Source organism: Malurus melanocephalus, unplaced genomic scaffold, assembly GCF_030028575.1.
Source record: "Malurus melanocephalus ecotype Western Australia unplaced genomic scaffold, MMel_1.1 scaffold_106, whole genome shotgun sequence".
In the NCBI taxonomy this organism is placed as follows: domain Eukaryota; kingdom Metazoa; phylum Chordata; class Aves; order Passeriformes; family Maluridae; genus Malurus; species Malurus melanocephalus.
In genome coordinates, this window is record NW_026623338.1 from 735,836 (window position 1) to 752,606 (window position 16,771).

Genomic DNA, 16,771 nt, shown 5'->3' on the forward strand with positions numbered 1-16,771 from the left:
TGCGGGCTGGCGGCTGTGCGCCGTCGGGGCTCGGCTCTCGCCCCCTGCCCTGCCCGCGGTTTCTGAAGGGGCTGAGGGGGCTCCTCTGCCCTTTTGCGCTTCTTGTCCTTGCTCCGTGTGCGGGAGAGAAAGTCCCGTGGTGTCGTGGTTCAGCCCCAGTCGGCAGCTCAGGGCCACACAGCGGGATAGGGCAGAGACTGGCGAGGGTAGAAGTGACCATTTAGATTTTTAAGACGCTTTGAGAATTTTGAAGAAATAGCTTTCAATTTCGTTRGCTAAATGTGCCTCTTCCCTTTTCCTAGTGTCTGGTGAGAGTGAGCACTCTCTTTTCTTTTGAGGAAATGTAAATTTCCCCATGACGACTTTTCTGGAGGGAGTTCCTTAATTTATGGGATCGCATACTAAAGGTTACTTAAAAATTCTGGGACTTGACTGTGTAGTGTACCAGGCTTGGGGTTTCGTTAAGCAATGTGCAGGTTTAAACTTTAAACTCAACCAGAAGTTGTTTTAACGTGTGTGCTGCTGAGGAGAAATATGAGGTTGTGACTTCGATAGGTATTTAATTCTTGGTGTTCACTCTGTGTTRTCTGTCTTGTATGCTGGAAGAGAGGTAGTTTAGAGAAGATAGTTCATGGTTACATCAAAATGCACAATTGCACCTAATTCTAAATTTAGTATAACTTGAGAGCAATACTATTTAAATTTTGTTTTGGGGGAAAATATAACGTAGGTGTAAAATGCTAGTGCTAAATGTTTTCCTTGAGGAGATTAGTTTCAAAACAAGGGTGCATGCTGTGGGAAAAAATGCATTTTTCTATAAAATAAGACTTTTTCTGTAGGTAGGCATAATTTGTTTCACCAGCAGATGTAAATGTAACAACAGTTTTAAGTGTTTCCAGGTGGGTTATCTGATAGTCTTAGTTTCCAGAAATGAACAAAAGTTTCTCATAAACGAAGCACGGATCTAGTTTTGCACCCCTTGGGCCCCTTTTTGGCAGACTGATGCTTTTTGAGTGGGAAAGCCCTGGGTGCTTCTTTAAGCATAGAACACCAGCTATAGTACTGAAAAGTGAACTAATCAAAAGCTTTGTTTTTGGCAGTACAACTAAAAGCTGAAACTGTAACGCACCCATGAGTGAGCAGCACTAGTCCTGTGCATCCATGGCCTCTGTGCCAGTAATTCCAGATTCTTACAACCATGTCTTGGCAGAGTTGGAGTGTTTGGATCCATTGCTTTCTGCGCTCAGGTTGGATTCCAGTCGGCTTAAGGTGAGTTTGTGGGGTCTTTTGGTTTTAAAATTTTTTAAACATGCACGTCATGACCCCATTTTGTTGATTATTTGATTAAGATGTAAGATTAATCTGGATTCTTTTTGGGTGTGTGCATGCTTGCTTATGGGGGAGAGTACTTCAGGAAGAAAGAGTGAAGATGAAGGATCCTGTTACTCTGTGTGTGTTGTCTTAATGCAGCTGTGGGCACATAACAGAGCCTGACACAGCTTACACTGTTTGCTCCAATTGCAAAGTGTGCTGTTTATTAATCTTCACTGCCAATGGTTGAGGAGTGGTGCAAACAGCTGGCAAACAATGATGCCTTTAAAAAAAAAACAGAACTTAATAATGGAAGAAAAAGATGCTGTGATTACAATTTACCAGGTTATGCATTATRATTTTTATTCCTTCAGTGCACGTGTATAGATGTGTCGAAGAGATGGCTCGCTCTAGGCAGCTCAGGAGGAGGACTGAACCTCATCCAGAAAGATGGTTGGAAGCAAAGACTGTTTCTCACTCACAAGGTAGGGGTAAAGAATGTTAAATGAAAATTTCTGAAAATGGGGCTGGGAAAGAGGTGTTATTTCAGGTAAATGTTTTGTAAGAGTCGACACGCATCTTCAGCTTACTGAATTGTACAGAAAAGGGAAAGTTTTGAACTGTTGTGTTTAAAAGAGGTTGTAGTTCTGGAGTGTATTACCAGAGTGTGTGGTATGATGGATTTATTTCATGAGGTGTGAAAGAAATTACTTCAGTGTCAGACTTCTRTTTTTCAAATTCTTACTTTTAACAGCAGCAACAAAGTCACCTGAATTTTAAATGATTAGAAGAAAATTCTGAATATGAAACCAGAGCAACTTACATGTAGCTAAATCCCAATGTTTGAATGTCCAAACTGTGACAGACCTGGATAAGCGAAGAAAAGATAGGCTGACCTGCTTTTGCWGGAAGAGACCATGAAACAGGGACAGTTATTTCTACAGCCAGGTGCTGTTTCTTGGGAGCCTCTGCTGTTTCCAGTGTAGCATGGATGCAGCCATTTTTTTAAGGTTGGGAGCACCTCACTTAATTCTGGCAAAACAACCTCCAGAGGTGTGAGGACAGGAAAATCATTTCTTTTTTCCAAATCAAAGAATGCACTGAAGTCCTTGCTGTTGATGTTGACATGTTGTCAGCTSTATCTTGGAGTAAGCTCAGTGTTTGTAACAAAACCCAAACAGTAAAAACCAACCACATCACAACAGTTGTAGCATCTGTTGACATGAATCTGGTTTATGTCTGTATCTAAAGATAAAAGCTGCACAGTAGTAGAGGCAGTACAGGAACAATTTTTACCTGATCTTACTCCTTTTCTTGCTTTCAGGAAGGTGCCATTTCTCGGGTGGCCTGTTGTTTGCATGATGAAGACTATGTTGCTGTTGCCACCAGGTGAGTGATATACTCAAAAGCCTGAGCACTGGATAAATATTTTTAAGAAGCTTCTAAGTTTCAGACTTTGGCAGCTGCTGAGAACTTGCAGAGTTAACCTACCAGGCTGACTRGTAGARGCYACTGCAGGATAATTCCCTGTACAGACAGTTTGCTTAACATTTTTTTCTGAATAATTGTTCTAGGTTAAGTATTATTTCTGTWACAGAACATCTGTGGCAGAGCTCATGCATGTGAAATTATGATGATAAATGAATTTCTGAGATCTTCTAGCATTAAAAAAAGCATTTTCATTAACATGGTACAGTGAGATTGGTAGTTAATTCCACTTATATTTCTCAAAATCTWTTTAAATGTTTTTCCACATCCTCACAGGTAAGTGTAGTATAAGAATAGCCTTCCAAAGTTGTTTATGCATTGTACAAAGAAGAACACTTATTCTTCTCCAGAATTATGAGTGTGACACTTCTTRTAAGCATGCAGCCTCAAACAGACACAGTTCTAAGATGTGCTGCTTCACTCAGGTTCCCTCTTTCTTTGGAGAAATGCATCTTTATCAGCTGATAAAACATTAGAAGACTTATTTTCAAATTCTTTTTAAATTGTTGTAGCCAAGGCCTTGTAGTAGTCTGGGAGCTGAATCAGGAACGTCGTGGGAAGCCAGAACGGATTTATGTTTCATCTGAGCATAAGGGCAGAAAAGTCACAGCTCTGTGTTGGGATACAGCTGCCCTTCGAGTTTTTGTGGGAGATCATGTGGGAAAAGTATCAGCCATCAAGATCAACACATCGAAACAAGGAAAGGTAAAGTGTTGCRTACTTTTATTGAGCTTAGTTCACAGAGGGTGATGTGTGGAATCTCTTTGTTTATTTTAGTGAAGTGGAACAGAGCAGGACTTGATGAAGTTGATGAAGTTTTGGTAACGTTAAATGTTGGAGTGAAGAACCAGTTTCTCGAGACAGTAGAAATCCTAAACAATGAACTTCCTCCATCCCTCTTCTTTTAGTAGTTCATTTTAGTAATGCAACGTGAATATGCTTTCAGATGTTCAGAATTAAAAACTGGTCAGTCTGCTGCTTCTTGGAATTTACAAGTACCTCAGTTAAGGATCTTGGTGTTTCTGAGCCTGTTGGATTCCTTAAATTCCAGCTACAGGTTCAGCTGTTTGGTTTAGTCCTCAATTCAGCTGTTGGTCTGAGAGAGCAGTCTCAGACTCTGATTTTGCTTGGTTTTGTCCAGATGCTCTCATTCTTAAACATATGGATTAGATKAAATAAATGGTCATCAAGCCTCCACTCCATACATTATATTTTGTGCAAAGGACACACCGCTTAGTGAAAGCAGCCTGATTTTTAGTCCTTGAGTGTTCCTTAGGTTTTGCCACTACTGGGTTCTTTCTTCTTGTAATTGATACAAAGGAGCAGAACCTGAAAATAGTTGTGTTTCTGGCCCTCATGGAAGATACTGATGGAAAGTTGACTGAAAACTAGCAAGATCATTCATTACATTTTTAAAAAGGGGGGAAAATTTAACTGGGAAGAGAGGGACAAGAGAAGGACAAGGCCCACAGAATCTGTCTGTTCATACATTTTAAAGGAATAGGACTGTTGTTTTTCTCAGATAATGCACTTTGTCACACACCTAAGAAGGGAARCAACTCTAAGCTGACAAAAATAGTGACTGTCTGACAGCAAATTTAAATGCAGCTCCCAGTAGTTTTCTTATCCATAAGTCTACCTGAGACTGTTCAGCTACCCATGCAAACTGAGAYACTGGTATCATAAATAGCATTTGGATAATTTGTGGCAGGGTAACAGGAAAGGTGAGTTTATGTAAATAGTCTGTGTCTGAGAGAAGCTGTTTTTGAGTCAATTAAGCCCTCAGGTMTGTTTCCATAAAACTGCTAACTCAAAGTACTGTGGGGAAAACTGGAAAAAAAATCACAAAGCTTAGAATAGCAGGAATAAAACCTTCTTTTAATGTTCCAGAAGAAACACCCTTTATAAAGAAATATCAAGAGGCTACAGGAATGTGATTTTTTTTTTCCTAAATTGTCAGTAATGGTTTTATGAAAAGGAGGGTTTAGACTTCTGTGCTTGTGAGCATTGAAACCTTGCTTTGTAAAGACAGAAKAAAGAAGCTGCTCTGTCCTATATTGTGTATTCATGGCATACATGAGTTTTGTCTGAATTTTGCAATTTGAACATAATGGAACAGTCTTTACTTTGAACTGAAGGCCAGCATGTTTTCTTTCTCTTTTTTSTTTTTTAACTGTAGGCTGCTGCTACTTTTGTGATGTTTCCTGTTCAGATTATAACCACTGTAGATTCTCGGGTTGTTCAGCTTGATTATTTGGATGGAAGACTGCTCATATCTTCACTTACCCGCACTTATTTGTGTGATACTGAGAGGCAAGTTCTGTTTTATCTCTGAAACACTGCACTTCACAGAGTCACACACAGTTTCTGAAATGACATCAATGTCTGTTTACGTAGCCCATGCTCTCTCAGTCTGTGAAGATGTTGGCAGATGTTGGGTATCATCACAAGTTTTACTGAAGTCGAGATAAACAACATCCACTGTTCCCCCSTCAACTACCCAGCCAGCATTCTGTTGTAGAGGGCTGTTAGCATGATTTCCCTTTCATAAATTCATGTTGAATATTAATAATCACTGTCTCATTTTTCATGTGATTGGAAATGATTTCTGGGAGTGTTCACACCTTCCTATCCCCAGGTTGAACAACTSGTTCTGCTGAAAAAAAACCCCTTTGATCTGAGTATTCATTTCAACTAATGAACATTTCTGTCCCCTGTCTTGTATAAATTTTGTGCTGGCTTTACARTATTCATTACAGATTCTTCTCTTAAGTACTGAAACCAATTCAGCAGCTGGGATTTGAGTATTCTTTATCATTGAAGAAAAACATAAAATTMATTAAGAGATTATTATTAATGCCCCTTAACAAATACATTTTTTCCCTGCTAGAGAGAAGTTCTGGAAAATTGGTAATAAAGAAAGAGATGGAGAATTTGGAGCATGTTTCTTCCCTATTGGAAARAACAGTGGGAATCAGCAGCCATTGATATATTGTGCTCGACCTGGCTCAAGGATGTGGGAGGTGAACTTTGACGGGGAAGTGCAAAGCACACATCAATTCAAGCAGCTGCTCTCATCACCACCTCTCCCTGTTGTTACTCTCMGGTAGATACATGAGTGTTATCAGTGATAAACTTGTTTTGGACTTCCTTAACACTGAGAAGACTAAATAAACTCCTACTGCAGTCAAATGTTTATCCTAGTTGTCATCTTCATACAGTCTCCTCTAAGAAGTGTAGCCAGTAGTTATCAAAAATGCCAAAACCTTGATTCTGCAGCTATGTCTGTGTGAGCACAATGAATTCTGCAGTCATGAAACTATATTTGTTTAGGCCAGCCATTTATTTACAGGATTAAGATTTTTAGAAAGTGATGTTATTGTAGTTATGCTTGTAATTGAYAATAATTTTATTTTTCAGGCAGGATCCTCACTATACTGGTTCCAGCTGCTCTCCACAATCTTTATCTTTCCCTAAGCTACTGTATTTGACGTAAGTATTTGACAACATAGCTTCCTGTTGATAAAGTAGGCTTAAAAATTTATATTACCAACTTCAGTTTTTTGTGTAAGAATTTTCCAAATATCATGCTAAACAGCTGTCTCACATCTGTCTAGTTATTGGCTATTAAGACAATGCATCCCTGCATATTCTACARTTTTTAAAAATTTTACCTATCTTACCACAATATTAATATCTATTAATATCTGCTTTGTTTGCAGTGAGCACTGTGTGGTGACCTGGACAGAAAGAGGCATTTATATTTTTCTTCCCCAAAGTGTTCAAGTCTTACTCTGGAGTGAAGTTAGAGGTAAACTMAAATTTCTTGAACTTTGCTTTGTAACATCAGTCTGTTACACTGATCATTCCTGAAGTTCTTGCCTGACATGGAACCTTTTCAAGCTCAATGTCTGCAGCTGGATTGCAGAACATTTATCAAATAACTTTGCCTGTCATCCGTCAGGTATATCCTTGAATATTAACCCTCTCCCTGCCTTCTTCAGCCAGCCCTTCCTTCCACAGATCTTAAAACATGCTTCTTGAGAAACAAAACATAGTGGAGAGTGAATCRTAAAATACAGCAGAAAGTGCAGGTGATTAACCTTCACTATCCTTTCCTATTTTCTTTTTATTTGAGCTCATTGTCAGATGCCCTGTGGAGGATAATCTGGCTGCTGAAAGCTTAAAATATTTTGGGTTTTTTTCCTAGCACCTGTCTAAATTGCATCCAGGGAATTTTTATTTGGCAGATGAGTGAACCTTCATAAGCTGTTATGYGTATGTAATTATAAGCACAGTCCTATAATGGTTATTGTCAGTCAATCTTTCCCCTTCTTCTCTCAGTTTTGGTGTTAAGTTTGCAGTATTTATTTTGTGAGGTTTTACATACAGCRCAACTGTTGCATTTGAAAATTGCTCAAAGGCCAAAGTTGTTTTTCTGCCAGTGATCGTTTTCTTTGTGTTCCCAAGCTAACAATGATGTATTGTCATCCTTATCAGGTTTTAATTTTTCATTTTCCCTCAGAGAAAAAGAAAACTTTTTTAGTAATTTAGCATATTTTTTGAATGTTTTCTAGAAATGCAACTCTGGAAAGTTTTGGCAGTTTGTGTTTTAGTGGTTAGATGCAGATCAGCACTCTTCCATGTCTGTTTTCCCTACGCCCCTTGTGGTTTGCGCTCATTTGCAGCCAGGTGGGAATAGCTTTCACTTCTTTCGGGAGCAGAAAGGAATGTTGATTAACAATGTCAGTCCTTTAGGTATTGCTGTGCTTCTGGTTTTGCAGATATTCAGGATATTGCAGTTTATAAGAGTGAGTTGTTCTGCCTGCATACAAATGGGAAAGTTGTGCACCTCTCCCTGTTGCTGATCGATCGCTGCATAGAGCGTCTGATGAGAAGAGGGTTCTGGACCCTTGCTGCCAGGGTCTCCTGTCTTTTCCAAAATTCAATTATTTCTTGCAGAGTAAGTAAATATCTCTTTGTAAATGTGCAATACAACTTCACTGTTTTTCCTATTCCCCCTTCCACTGAGTTTCATAGTTACTGAGATTCATTTTGTTGGACGTTTTAAAAAGTCATCTAAACATTATATTTGAAGGATGAAAATCATCTTGCATATATGGTATCTTTTGTTTTTCAAYGTTCATTGGAAGTAATAATGCCTTTGTTTCACTGGGTGCCTTTAGGCAAGAAAAAATTTGCCTCTAGACAAGCTGGAGCACTTGAAGTCTCAGCTGGATGCCTCAACACAACAAGATCTCATTGTGCAACTGGAAGAACTGATTTCAAAGTTGGAACCTCTAGATTCTGCATGCAGCAGTAGAAGGAGCAGCATTTCATCTCATGTATGTGTATTAGTAGGGCAAAAAATGTTGTCTACAGGTTTTATCTTCATGGCTTAAGATTACCTCATTGCTCCCTTTGAAGACGAGGCCTTCATTTCTATCCTAGTACAGCTTATAAGGCTACRTTCTAAAACTAGGTGCATTCTATAAGCTCTCAAACCTCTGCCTCATTCCCATACTATTTTAGGGCTAATGTTTGAGGTGTGGACATGGATTGATTGGATTGATACAAAGATGCCTTTTTCCGCAGCTCATTAACATGCTTCARTAAAGGTAGTCTTGGTTGTAACAGTAGTTTTATATGGTGAAAAATTAATTCTGAGTGCTCAGATCTCTTAGTCCTTTTTAAAAAAYTGTCTTACTTCATGAAGCTTGAGCAGAAAGTTCTAAGGAAAAAAAATCAAAGCATATTTCTCATAAGCATACAGCTGCTTTTCAAGAAGGGGGAACTATTTCATAGGTGCTACAATATCAACTCCTGCTTTCACTTTAACAATGTTTAAAAGTAAAGTTAAAAAAGCCAAGTAATGTAAATACCACCTTGATGTGGTAGGCAAGTTTTTTTTCATTAGCAATGGGAAAGTAAACTGTAGACTGGCCATGAGCAAAAGAATGTTTATCCTGAAACTGAACAGTTTTGCAGGGTTTGTAATTGTGCTAGCTGGGTATGGCTAAGCWGCAGAAAGGATATGGACTCTTGGGTATGCAGCTACAAAGGGGTGCAGTGACAGTCATGGCTGCAGGACTAAGGCTGAGGTGGGTTTTGCTTGGCACTGAGTACACCAGTTGTTCCACTGGCTGCTTTCCTGGTGGGTTTTGCCTGGCACTGAGTACACCAGTTGTTCCACTGGCTGCTTTCCTGGTGGGTTTTGCCTGGCACTGAGTGCACCAGTTGTTCCACTGGCTGCTTTCCTAAAGGCAGTTGCAGCATATTTAAAGTCACGGAACTGCACGCTTGCTAGCACCTGTGTCCTTTTCTATTCTGGATATGATAAAAATACACTGTTAAATAGAGTCGTTTTCCAGGCAGTGAGTTATGAAATGCTTTGAGGTTATTTGTGTGGGTACAGTTGCTTGAGTTTATTTCAGAAAGTTTGACAAGGAAGTATAACTCCCACAATGTCTAACTCCTCTCCCTGGTCTGACAGGAAAGCTTCAGTGTCTTAGATTCGGGAATATACCGCGTTATCAGTCGAAGGGGCAGTCAGTCAGATGAAGACTCATGTTCCCTCCACAGTCAGACATTCTCAGAAGATGAGAGACTTAAAGAATTTCCTGCACAGCATGATGATGAGCAACTAGAACTTGGTAATGTTTCTTAATGAAAATATGTTTGTCTAAAGTGTTTGTTTATTCTACAAGAATTCAGCTGGGTTGGCTCTGTGCTCATATTCTCCASTATCAATTTATTCATTAATACCTGTAATTTGATCAGTTGAAACGRCCACCCCACCCTCCAGTCAAAATTCTTCCTGAAACATTGGGTTGAAAAGCTGGCTCCACAGAAATCCAAGATTAAAAGCAAACAAAATGCAAAGAAACAAAACAAAAGGTTGAGGGCTTTTATCAAGCATGGGCTTCACCCCAGCTTTCCCCTTTCCATGTGTAATCCAATGTTAATGCTAAGAAATCTTCAACTGTCCATGCCAGTGCCWATTGAGCTTCAAGCAAGATTTGCTGCCAATATCCTTTAGTAATATTTGTTCCAGGGAAGGATTTCTTAATCTGGACTCTGGCTTATATTTCTTCAGGGAAAGTAGAAGGATTCTGATAAGTGTTATTGAATTTTTGCGGGGTTTCCTTCATACAGGGCATTATCTCTTATACACATAAACATTAGTGTAGGAGTGCTAGAATGACAAATGTCTGTCACTGGACAAAAGCTAGAGTGAAACTGTAAAGGGTCTTGTTCTCTGCTCTGGCTGGGATTAGGAGGAGATGTAGAAACCTGGGATGTTGAGGAGCTGGCTTCGTTCTAGGTATGGTAGAGAGGCTTTCCAATAAAAACACTACTTTTWAGCTTTTGCAAGGAGTAGATGCCAGTTGAGGATGGAGAGAATTTGGATGCATTGTTGGAGAAAACCACAGTGGGGAGGAAGAGTGAAGAAATTGGTATTTACTCCTCTCCTTGTCAGTAGTGTTGTCCTGCTGGCTAAGCTACCCCCTTTTTGTAGCTGATGTTTACATTTACCTCTTTACCTACATCACCCTAAAAACAGGTGAGGAAACTTGGAAGTGCATAATTTCCAAAATTAAAACTTAAAAATGAAAGGACTTAATTTTTAAATGTCGAAGATRGAAAAGTTCTGTGTGTTCCACAAGAGAGAACAAATTTGCTAATTATTTCCAAGTAGAGAAATTCTGTGCTTCTTGAAGCACGAGCACTTGATTTGGTATTTGAAAGAAATGGACTTAGTGTTTCCCTGCTCACATTGACATAAGATGTAATAAGTTTTTATGTTTCTAGTCTGCATAATGAACAAAAGCAGCCTTATTTATAATTGATTGTAAAGTCAGTTGTGACCTTTAGGCACTGTCAAGAGGGACTGTGGATTCTGATCGTAGGTTTTCTGTAACTGCACAGCATCTTCTCCTCTCAACACTGTGATTTACTGCTGACTGTCACAAAATGCAGTATCATCCTGGCCTAAAATGATCCCTTTTTTCTTGTTGACATCACTTCAAGATACAGTGTGTGTTTGTACCAGGAGATGATTAAGCAAAACACACTGTAAGTACTGTCAGGGATATAGGAGAGAAAAGGAAATAGTCAGTGATTCTGTACTTCCTGTGATTCTTATCAAATGCCAGAGGGCTGTGGGCTCACTTCAATTTTTAAGTCCATTCAAATAAGAGGGTGATTTATACCTTAACCATGGGTTATGTGCCTCTCTCAGTTCACATGTGACTTAGATTTTGAAAATCATGCTGTGTGAATTTATGCATGCCACAATACTTCATTTTCCTAGATGTATAAATAACTGTCAGTGGATTAAATCAAGATTTTGTCTCCTAAATGKACTGTAAGTCTAATATTAGAAGATAGTTTTCATACAGTTGTTGATCATTATTTGCCTTGCTGCAGAGCCAAAGCACCATTAATAAAATTACTAGGTTCAAAGTCAGTAGTAAAATGGCCCTTGAAACCTGACTCCACACATTCTTGAGTATTCAAAAGGAAAATATGGTGGGCAGGTTATCCTTTAATGAATTAGTGACTTGCAGTTCATTTCACTGTTCCATTTTTTTTTTGCCAGGCCACTGTTTCATGATTTTTTATTTCAATTCCATTTGTTAGAGAACGTATCTCATGCATCTGTGGTGGTTGAGGCTGACCGGAATGAGACATTTCTCCCATTCAGTATTCCTTTGTCATTCCGTTCCCCATCTCCTCTCGTCTCTCTCCAAGCTGTCAAAGAAAGGTAAAACATGCAGCAGGTTCACTCATCCATTRCATCTTTCCCTCTCTGTCCCTGATTTTGTAGCATTATGTGGTTTAGTTCATACTCTGTTCTGCAAGCATGTAGCACCTGGACTGGAGCACCAGAGATGCAGTTGGCTTTGCCAAGCATTTAAATCTTCATCTTGGCTCTGATGAAGATACAAAGAGCTGCTGGTAACTTCAGTGGAGCCAAGATTTCAACCTCAGTTTTCAAAGAGTTAATAATTGCTAAATGTCTAAGAATGTTTACTGTTATCCTGTAAACTGTGGTTGTGGTTTGTATTCAAAGGAAACTTTCTGACTGTTATTTTGTGGTTTTGCTTATCTAGAACTTAGAGGGAAGGCTTCCTGTGTTGCTTAGGAAGCATTAAAACATTCAGAGCAGATAGATATTGCTAAAACACATTTGCAGAGTGGTTTGTCATATCCCCACATGAGCTCTTCAGTGAATCTAATCAATTTCCCAGTGGGATAATGGTAACTTATACCTGGTGCAAGTAGATATGTGTCCATTTTATGTAGAAATCACATTTCTATTTTAAAACTTGTTTTTAAAAAAAGGGGGGATGAGAGGGTGGATGTACAAATATAAAGGAGATGGTGTTAAATATGTAGCTTCAAATTTTGGCAAAAGTGCTGTATGTTAAATGCTTAGCTAAAATGTCTCTGACCTAGCAATGGTCTGAAAAATTGCACGGCCTTCCATTGATCACTTCAGTATCATGTCCTGCAAAAAAGAATCGTAGTTGCCATGGGCAATGTGAGGATCTCAGAATAACCATCAGAAGTCCGTGAAATGCTCTGAGTTCTTTCTAAACTGTAAGCAGCCTTGAGGACTTTACTAATAATAAGTACTAATAATAAGTGTTTCTGCTAATAGTGAGAGCTAAGTTTTCAAGTATTCACTGTGTGCAGGCAGTCATTAAATAAAACACTACCATTTTTACAGTTATTTTTGTAAAGTTTAACTTTAATCCTTCTATACATTAAAGTCCAATTGTTTTGTTAAATTTTAGTCCTTTCTGCCTTCTGCAGCAGCCTTCAACTTTTGCTATACCTTGTTATAGGGAAAGATGCTGGGTTGGGGTCGGGTTTTTTTGGTTTTGTTTTGGTGGGTTTTGTTTGGTTGGGGTTTTTTTTTTGTTTTGTTTCGTTTTTTGGTGGGGGAGGTTTAGTTCTGGGTCAGAAAACAGGAAGCTTACTTTTCTGTTCAAATCTTTTTGACATAGTTCTCTTTGTCGCAGTGGTAGAAATAATTTAGTTCTGGTATGTTCATTGAGCTTCTTTGATAAAATGCCTGAAAGGTAGGGACTGCTGAGTGAAAAKGACATTTTTGGTGAGCTTTGTAATATGAGGAATTAATTTGAAGCATTGCAAACTGGTTTCTAACTGCCAAGAGGGGCAATTTGCTAAAGATGCTTTATGTTTAAAAGCTTTAAAATGCAGTGTAGCCAGTCTGCACTTGTGTGCATACAGATACATGTCAAAATCTACACCTAATGTTGGTATGTGATCCTGCTTCTCCAGCRGGAGTGGTAAATACTTCAGGTTTCTGTTCTGTGCTGGAAGTATGCACCATGACTGAAGTATGAATTTTGAGCAGCTTCGTAGTAAATTTTTTTCCTGTTGGTCATCTTTTTCTGAAGAGTTCTTCAAATTACAAAGTTTCTGAAATGATGGTTTGAATAAAAATGGTAATTGTTTGATTGCTTTTGAACTTCTGATTTTTAAATGTTTGAACTTCTGATTCCTAGTGTTTCCAGCTTTGTACGCAAAACCACGGAAAAGATTGGCACACTTCATATAAGTCCTGAATCTAGAGGGAAGCCTGAAGCAAGGGATGAGGAGCCACTGCCAGAGCTAATTGTTAATTCGGTACCATCTCCCCAGGAAGAGAGAGAGTGAGTGCAAAATCACATTTTCCTAGCAATTGTATTTGCTGGATGTCCTGAGGATATCAATCTAAAGAAAAACTCTTTGAAGCAGAATGAGGAACTTGGCATAGGTTCTTCCAGCTGCCTTCATTACTGTGGTGGGTTTCACTGGTTCTCCCCAACTCCATTCCTAGAGCTCATGAGGCAATGAACACAGAGCTAAGTAATTTCATATTCCAGTACTAATTTACCATTTTTAACTAGTGGCATRGTACTGTTTTTTGTTCAGTGCCTGCAGAAATCTACTGTAGCTGGAGTAGAACCATTATAGAATGCCACAATAATAGTAGTATCTGTTGCTCTTAATGCCCAATTTATCCATTATTTCTGGAGATCTATGCCTTCTTACAAGTGAAAATTTTATATTTATTAAAGGAATTAATGTTGTTGATGAAATTTGTCAGGAAATCCTTACTTAAATTATTCAAGTTAATACTTCAGATAAGACTGAAATGAATGTGTTTTTTTAGGCCAGAACCCCAGAACTGCCAGCTTCCTGAGGAGGACCATCTGAGAGATCTCAAGGCTGCAACAGCAGTAACTATGTAAGCAGGGAAACTTTTTATTGTATAGATATATTGGGCTTTGGCAGGAAAAAATGATTGGGTTTTAAAAATKGTTTTCATTCATTACATGCATGTAAGAGTGATACTCTTAGTCTCTATTAGCATAACCAGAAAGGATCTCATTTGGTCAACGATTTTGATTCCTCTTTTTAAAACCAAGCAAATTCCACTAAAAGCTTATTTTGGTACTCTCATGTAATCMCTTTGTCCTAATTACAGACACAGTTAAAAAAATCAGAATCACAAACAAAAATTCTTTCCGAAAGAATTTCTGGGGAGCTGTAAATGTACTGAGATCAAACGTAGACAGTATGAAGTAGCCTAAATTCTGTTTGATACACTCAAAATCACAAAAAAAAAACCCAACAACTGACTCTTAAGTCAAGTGTAAATGTATAGTTACACAAAACATATTTGAAATTTCATTTGTGGCATCTTCTAACGTAAACTTAGCAGATTTCTCTTTTATGCTGCAGAGCCAAGCTCCAGGATCCCCTGGTTTTGTTAGAACCTCAGTGTATGAGAAGGGTCTTGCAGGAATGGCTTGTCTATCTGGAAGAAAAATTCAGCAGCCAGGAGCATTCTGCTTTGTCTGTTAAAAAAAGCGAGACTGTGTGTGCTGAAGAACAGAGGGCAGTCCTGGAGGAAAAYCTTCAACTGACTCCAGCTGACAGAGGCACCGTAGACAAGGAACAGAGTGGWGTTTTGGAAAACTGCATGGAAAAGGAAAATGGTGATGAATCCTGTGTGAACAAAACCATGTGTGAAAATGGTACTGATTTGATGGGACCTCTGGACTGCAGCTTTCAAGTGTCTCCTCCGTGTGTCATCGAACCAGACGTTCTGAAAGATCTCGTGGAGCTGACAACTCTGTGCTTTGAGCTGCGTGTCTTTTCTTGTGCAAGTGGTGAGGCTGAGCAGAGCTGTGATGGAACTCTGCCACCAGCAGCTGCGGGGACCTTGGCTTGTAGGTTTATGCGAAACTACTTTTTCCTTTTGGATTTAAAGAGAGTAAAGCAGTGTATTACAACCACGTGTGCAACCAGCCTTAATGTATGGGAAACGTACATCGAGGGATTAAAAGGTCAGTGATGAACACTGGATTGCTTCTTAAACTGAAAGTACAACTGCTTGGGAGAAAAAAAAAGGAAAAAACCTTGAAGACATTCATAATTGTGTCTGCAGATTTTACTTCTACCAGTGTAGTGTGGCAGGGGGAGGATGGTTGGTGTGTGGCAGTGTTTGGTCCAGTTTTGGGTTGTTTGGTTGATTTTTTTCCCCCAAATACTTCCCTTAGGAAGAACTTAGTTCAATTGGTTATAGTACTAAGAATGCCAAGGTTGTGGGTTCAAGCCCTGTGTGGACAATTCACTTAAGAGTTGGACTCGATGATCCTTGTGGGTCCCTTCCAGCTGAGAATAATCTGTGATTKCTTAAAAAAATAGAACTGCTGGCTCCTTAGAGAGATTGATCTCCCATTTCCCCACTTAGTTTGTATGGACTTTGTTGGTTGAACAYTGTAGTGATCACAGCCTATTTACCAACCATATGCTTCTAAGAGCAAAAGCATCTTAATTGGAGTYATGAGTCAGTAGAAACAATGCAGAAGGGAGAGAAGGAGCTTCAGCATTTGTACTAGAAGATTCAGCTTGTAATGGAGTCTGGTTAATATGAARCAAAACTCAAGGGAGTAGTAGGTTCCATGCAGATGAGTGGCTTGTGATCACCATTCTCTTCTTTGTTCCACGGAAATACTTTCTGATCTTTCTGATGCCTCTTTCATCTTATTGAACCAAAGCTTCATGACTGTATTGAAAAACAGAACTTCTCTGTTCTCACATTCAGCTTCTGCTTTGTGTGTTTAAGAGTGAATTAGAGCCTTAACATTGATTCCACTCCAACAGAGAGTAGTTAAACAACAGAATCTTGCTTTGAGAGTTGGTATCTGGTATTTATGTTTTTGAGAATCTCTTCGCTGTTTGGATTCTAGAATTAAAAATGGTGTATGCATTCCCAGTTTATCCTTAGCTGGGCTGCACTTGTGCCTGTAGATTAATACCTACATTTCATCAGGATTAAGGTGGGTATTGAACTTCCCATGAAAGCAGTGATAGACGTTGTTTAGCATAAGGACAAGAGGAGGGGCAGGGTGTGTTAAGGAATAAAACTAGCACATATCTTGTAACTTGTGCACTGATTAATTTCAGAACTAACTTGTCACAGTCCCGTGGCTTTAGCAATGGAAAGTGAAGATATGTTGAAAATACTGAAGCTGCTGTATGACCTGGGGCCATGGGATGACAGCCCACTGTTGCTGGCACATGCTCAAAGGTTTGTACCCAAATTCACTTTTTCTCTTCAGTGTTGTTAATTTCCTGGCAGGAATTGCTTCACTTACCATGTCATCCAGATTTCTGGAATTTCTTGGATCACCTTTCASTACTATCTCAAATTTGCAAGAGGTCTTGAAAAAATTATCATTTTACTGTTTGGTACTGAATATAGTTTTCATTTTCTCTCTCTCCAGGCTTTATGAAAAATTTGGGGAAACAGCCCTTCGGCCCTTGATCAAGTTCCATCCCTCTATTTTGCCTTCTGATGTTAAACAGCTTTGCAGGAATGATCCAGCTCACTTTTTAGCATATCTAGATAGTCTGGTGAAATCAAAGCCAGAGGATAAAAGGT

At 39.0% G+C, this 16,771-nt stretch overlaps 1 protein-coding gene across 1 annotated transcript in view; it reads left to right on the plus strand.

The window, feature by feature from the left end:
* The window catches only part of HPS5 (HPS5 biogenesis of lysosomal organelles complex 2 subunit 2), a 20,951-nt gene continuing 4,180 nt past the window's right edge, over window positions 1–16,771 (plus strand). The window contains exons 1-17 of the mRNA XM_057369268.1: window positions 1–1,269; window positions 1,686–1,796; window positions 2,636–2,700; window positions 3,312–3,504; window positions 4,979–5,116; window positions 5,694–5,905; window positions 6,220–6,291; window positions 6,522–6,610; window positions 7,584–7,762; window positions 7,986–8,144; window positions 9,293–9,452; window positions 11,443–11,566; window positions 13,341–13,487; window positions 13,991–14,065; window positions 14,563–15,170; window positions 16,294–16,417; window positions 16,614–16,769. Coding sequence (XP_057225251.1) covers window positions 1,162–1,269; window positions 1,686–1,796; window positions 2,636–2,700; window positions 3,312–3,504; window positions 4,979–5,116; window positions 5,694–5,905; window positions 6,220–6,291; window positions 6,522–6,610; window positions 7,584–7,762; window positions 7,986–8,144; window positions 9,293–9,452; window positions 11,443–11,566; window positions 13,341–13,487; window positions 13,991–14,065; window positions 14,563–15,170; window positions 16,294–16,417; window positions 16,614–16,769 — 2,720 coding nt within the window. The 5' untranslated portion in view covers window positions 1–1,161. The remainder of the gene's footprint in view (window positions 1,270–1,685; window positions 1,797–2,635; window positions 2,701–3,311; window positions 3,505–4,978; window positions 5,117–5,693; window positions 5,906–6,219; window positions 6,292–6,521; window positions 6,611–7,583; window positions 7,763–7,985; window positions 8,145–9,292; window positions 9,453–11,442; window positions 11,567–13,340; window positions 13,488–13,990; window positions 14,066–14,562; window positions 15,171–16,293; window positions 16,418–16,613; window positions 16,770–16,771) is intronic.